The 5,528-nt window shown below is 33.8% G+C and overlaps 1 protein-coding gene across 1 annotated transcript; it reads right to left on the reverse strand.

The window, feature by feature from the left end:
* Window positions 1–895: 895 nt before the first annotated feature.
* On the reverse strand, window positions 896–5,199 carry LOC132030476 (RHOMBOID-like protein 2). The gene is made up of 6 exons (XM_059420125.1): window positions 4,997–5,199; window positions 4,584–4,943; window positions 2,848–3,011; window positions 2,584–2,747; window positions 1,905–2,155; window positions 896–1,184 (listed from the first exon to the last, which is right to left on the reverse strand). Exons 2-6 carry the CDS (start codon window positions 4,892–4,894, stop codon window positions 1,070–1,072), a joined length of 1,005 nt encoding a protein of 334 aa, XP_059276108.1. The 5' UTR covers window positions 4,895–4,943; window positions 4,997–5,199; the 3' UTR covers window positions 896–1,069.
* Window positions 5,200–5,528: the final 329 nt, after the last annotated feature.

Raw genomic sequence — 5,528 nt, forward strand, 5'->3', positions numbered from 1 at the left:
TTTTTATAAGAGATCTTCATTTTTTTTCACATATGGAAAAAAAAGCACATAAGAGATCTGAAAAAGACATTTTCTTATATTCAAATTGTAAGAGGCCAAGAAATTTTATTTACCACCTTCCATCAATACAAGTATCGGGTAACTTTGTTCACTAATATTTAGATTTAAAAAAAAAAAAATCACTTGATTTTTTTTTTTTATTTCCACTAAAATGTGAACAAGTCATTGACCAATACCGCCCTGCCTGTTGCTTTTGCCTATTTTGATTTATAGAAGGGGAATTTTGGAGTAACACAACGTTGTCTCCGCGTGTCCTATAAATCACGGCTTCTGACCTATAAGTCACGGATTCGAACTGGAACTTTTAGATAATTTTGCGAAATAGCGGAAGTTCTGAACTAGTTTGGGAAGATTAGAGTACAATGTCATTGGGCTATCAAGCCTTTCAATTTCGTAGTCACTTCTTAAATCGAATACTACTGAAATTAAGTTTTAACTACTAAAATAACACATCGTTTTTCTTATATGCTACTACTGATTTGATTATGTTACAATCACTTATTATGTCGAGGTACTTTTGATCGTAAACCGACACTCATAAGGATTGTCAAAACACTATTAACCTGAAGGGGTCGACAAATACTTTTTGAATATTGATGAGGAAACTTGGAGTGGCAATGAGGATAAGAAAACTATACTTGACGTGATGGATTCCTGAGTTTACTCTAGTAAACAAGAAGTGATTAAAAAATGCGCTAAAATTTGTGAAGAGATTACTTCGTAGCATTGCTATTCATAGATATTTGTCATTTGCTCAAAACAATAACATGCTGAATTGCAAATGGGATGAACGTAAAAGAGAGTAATTCTTGCTAACTTACATGAAGAATGGAGATTCAGCGAAAATCATAGACAGATTTACAATATATATAATATTATATCCACACAACAAAACCAGCAGACATATTGACACTATACATGTGAAAGTATAACATATGAACAATATGTTTTAGTCTATGCAAAAAGAAAGACAGAATTAATAAAATCATAGCCGGAAAAGAAAAGCTCTTTAGTTATTATCACATCTCCATCTTGATGTACGTAAACAGCTTAAATAACGGCACCAACTGCAATGCTCGTTTGCCTTCACTCCTCTAAATAGCATCACCAATCCCACTGTGAATCTGTAAAAAGAAAAACACGAAAAGTTAAGTCACCTTATTCAAAGACTACAAATCAGGTTACTATTTATATACGGTCTATGCATTGACGATGTAAAAGAAATATTTGAGCTATTAGGTGTCACTTAAATGGCATTAAAAGAAATACTCAATAACTAAGACTTGAATGGTAACAACTAACACGGTATAAACGATAAATAACCTGCTAACTGTGTAAATATTCGTTACTCCTGGAGTGTATATGACCCTTTTAAAATATATGCATTATTGCTAGAGACCCAAGAAGAACGAAGCGAATATACAAAATTTATATTAGCTTGATCCCAACTAGTTGATACAGATTTATACTGAGTCAACACCCTTTTAAAATATATGCATTATTGCTAGAGACCCAAGAAGAACGAAGCGAATATACAAGATTTATATTAGCTTGAACCCAACTAGTTGATATAGATTTATACTGAGTCAATACCCATAGTGCCAGAGGAGTAGGTGACATGTTCTTAACACTGATTGACTTAGAATTCTAAATCTGTAGTGTACTCAACATCTGATCCTGATCAATGAATAGTTTATTGTGAGCTAAAAAAAAAAAAAATTACCAACCTTTATGACCCTTTTTATGAGTGAACGATTTAATAGGAAACAGCAGTCAAGCCTATTAGCTTAGATGTTACAATGACGCAAATCTAGGATCAACAATAGGAGTGGCAGAGAGCTTACCCAACAATCAACAAAATCGAGGCAATCAACAGGAGAACATATTGGTAAACTTTGAACTTGGACTTGAGGCGAGCTTCAGCTGGAAGATGTTGCCTTTCGAGCCAACCAAACTGAGGTCGGAGTAGCAAAATAAAGCCGAGAAGAAAACCACTCATGAAACCTCCAATATGGGCATAGTTATCAACATGAGGAAGAAGACCAACAGCTAAGTTAATCGCAATGATGATAATAAGAGTGAAAAGAGCCGCAGCCTGTACAAATGAGGATAATTAGTAGCGGAATCGAGTACGTAGAGAACTTGCTATATATGAAACGAATAATCTCCTCAACAGGGAAAAGAACATAAGAGATGTTTAAAGAGCCAATATCAATGACTTAGTTTTGCAATCACTGCTACAGATTTGTATGTTTGATTAGAAAAAGATCAAATTTCAAGTGGAAGCAAATAAAAAGGCATAATTACCTTTTTGGCTACCCTACAAAATAATAGCCGGCAAATATGTGTTGACTATTAAGTAAGAATATACATATAATATACATAATCAGTGTATATGTTTGTATAGTTTAGCTAGCACTGACGGGCCAAAAATGAAAAGATGGATAAGGCACCTCTCGAGATCCCCCCGCGACCAACAAAAAAGATAAAAGAAAGAACAACAGAATAGCAGAGTTTGTATACCTTATTGGTATATATAGTCCAGTTAGTAAGTAGCTCAGATAACATTGCTCCAAGAAGTCCAAATAGAGCACCAGAAGCTCCAACAGAGATGCTCTGTTGAATGAAAAGGCAAGAAAGAACACTCCCACCAATTCCTGACAAAAGGTAGATAATCCCCACACGGACTGCACGTAAAATTAGAGAATGGTAAGTAACAGAAAAATAAATTTAAGAACAAAATCTGAATTAAAATTGTGGTAATTAAAAAGACAATGAGAAGCGTACCAAATCCAAACTGCTGCTCAAGGCGAATTCCGATGAAAACCAAACTCAACATGTTGGCAAGCAGATGAACAACACCAGCATGTAACCAGATACAAGTGAAAAGTCTCCAGCCCTGATGCTCGTGCACTACTTTATCCCATTCTAGAGCTCCCAATTTTTGCAGTCTGCACAGGTACAGGGAAGAATCAATATATAGTACTTCATTTATTTGTCTTCCACATAGGTAATTCATTATATCAACAGAGGTCCAAACAACATAGTAATAATGAGGATTCACTAACAGAAGCAAACTTTCAAGAAGTTATAGTCCAATAGGCAACTTGACATGATCGAACAAGTATTAACGTTAAGAGGTTAAAAGCCGATCGAAATATTGTAGATCTAGCAACAGCGTCATTGCAACATGACAAAGGAAGCAATCCTAGAATAATACTGAAAGGCTCCAAATAAACACAATTAGGAGCTAGGAAGCAAATTTTAGATGTCAAAAAGCATGCTTGAGGCAAGAGTTCTAAAGATTAGCAGAATTAAGCTGGCAATATTGCACACTTCAAACCTATGTTGCTCGGACTCTCCAAAAATGTTGTTGCACCATGTCGGATCCTCCAAAAATGCACTGCTTTTGGAGGATCCGACACACACCTGTCGACATTTTTGAAGAGTCTAGGCAACATAGCTTCAAACTATGCTTGGCCTCCTAAGAGTCCACAAAATTAGGTGAATGAAGGGGCGCATGTATTTTAGGAGTTATGGTTCGTCTAGATTCAATAGCTTTAGCTCATACCACATATGTGTTAAAAAAAATCCACTAAATAAGTTCATATAAAAGATTCCACACCCAGTAAATCAAATGGGTTGTGATTTAATTTCAAACTCGAACCATAACGTTTAAATCCTAGATCCGCCTCCGCCAGCTGAAATGTCTTAGTTTAAACAAACAAGAGCCCCAACGAAGGAATTGAATCATGAATCAGGCACAAATTAATCCCAGATAGTTAGTTTTTTACTAAAAGGCAACAATATTTCCTTTAGGAATTTATGTGATCAGCTTAAGACCAAAAGAAAAATTCAATCTTTTTTCCTTTTCTTGGGAGGATTGACTAACTTATAAAAACCATAGAAATCAAGAGTCCATATTACCACACTAGAATAACATCAAAGAGGGAAGAACTTTCAAACTTGTCCCTAAGTCAAAATTGCAAGAAAACAACAATATTTCCTTTTAGGAATTTATGTGATCAACTTAAAAACAATAGAAAAATTCAATCATTTTTCCTAATCTTGAGAGGATTGACTAACTTATAAAACCACAGAAATCAAGTCTCCATATTACCACACTAGAACTACATCAAATAAGCAACAACCTTCATCCTCCATAAGCTAAAATTGTATACTCCCTCTCCCAATTGATGTGACACTTTTCGTTATTTGAGATTCAAACTATATAAAGTTTGACCAACATTTAAAAATGTATTTTTTTTCATCATATTGACATGAGAAGATTACAACTTATATTATACTTCAAATAACTTTTGAATATCTAAATTTTAATATTAAAATATTAGTTGATCTAATCCAATTTAGCTTCAAATCGACTATGAACACCGAAAAGTGCCACATAAATTGGAACGGAAGGATTACAAGTTAACACAATTAAATCAGGCAGACCAATAAAAACCACAAACATCAAAATCATTACAAAAACTATATATATAAAAAAAAAAAAAATCACTTACGTGGAAGAAGAAGGTCCAAAAAGTGGATTATCTTGTAAGGGTTGAAAGGAAAGCCTGCCAAGAAACCTAGCAACACACTGGCGACCTCTACCAAAATTGTTAATATTATTAGGACAATTGTTAACAAACATGATAACAACAAACATAGCTACATTAGCCACAACAATCATAGGAACAAGCCAAGAAGTCCATTGTGATTCAGAATTCTCCATATAGTAAGCTGATGACGTGGCAGGTTGTGTTGGTGGTGGATAAGTCCCATTTCTTGATTTTGTGTTACCTCCCCTTTCCAGATCTCTATCACCCATCATTCTTGATTTCTTCAAAAAATTTAACAACTTCAAGAATTAACCTTTAGAACTAAATTTCAAGAATTAGCCTTTAAACTGAATTTCAAGAAATACCCTTTATACTGAATTTCAAGAATTGGGTATTATATATATTATGTGTGAATGTGTATAGGGCAGAAGAAGTAGCTTGGAAGCAGAGATGAACAAGGCTTTAAACTGAATTTCAAGATTGGAACTTTAGGGGTTTTTTGAGGATTTTTAACAGCTGGGAAGTATCTTTCAGACACGAATACGCGGTGAGCACATATTTTTTTTTTTTTTTTTTTTTGCTTATTTGTGTTATTTAAGTTTGGTAGGATGTAGGAGAAACTTATGTGGATTATTATTGGATATATCCCAAAAAGGTTAATAATTTTTTTTCCCCTTTTCAACAACCAAAAAAAAAAAACTGGCAGGGTTTTCGAGTTCCCTTTTCAATTTTCATAATGCTCCTTTAAGGAAAACTTTCATCGATATTTTTATTTAGACGTCACCAGTAAATTTGTATTTATTTTTAAAAACTTTTGCACGTCTTCGAAAAGCTTCAAAAAAAAAAAAAAAAAAAACAGAAGTTCATATATTTCTAACTGAAGTGGTAAGAAAAATGACTTAATTA

The sequence above is a fragment of the Lycium ferocissimum genome, chromosome 9 (genome assembly GCF_029784015.1).
Source record: "Lycium ferocissimum isolate CSIRO_LF1 chromosome 9, AGI_CSIRO_Lferr_CH_V1, whole genome shotgun sequence".
Taxonomy (NCBI): domain Eukaryota; kingdom Viridiplantae; phylum Streptophyta; class Magnoliopsida; order Solanales; family Solanaceae; genus Lycium; species Lycium ferocissimum.

Excerpts from the sequence above, each read along its gene's own strand:
- LOC132030476 (XM_059420125.1), bottom strand. The coding sequence starts at position 4,894 with ATGATGGGTGATAGAGATCTGGAAAGGGGAGGTAACACAAAATCAAGA. Across the intron at positions 2,156-2,583 it reads GGACTATATATACCAATAAG|GCTGCGGCTCTTTTCACTCT; the intron begins GTATACAAACTC and ends TCATTTGTACAG. Across the intron at positions 1,185-1,904 it reads TCGATTTTGTTGATTGTTGG|ATTCACAGTGGGATTGGTGA; the intron begins GTAAGCTCTCTG and ends TTCTTTTTACAG.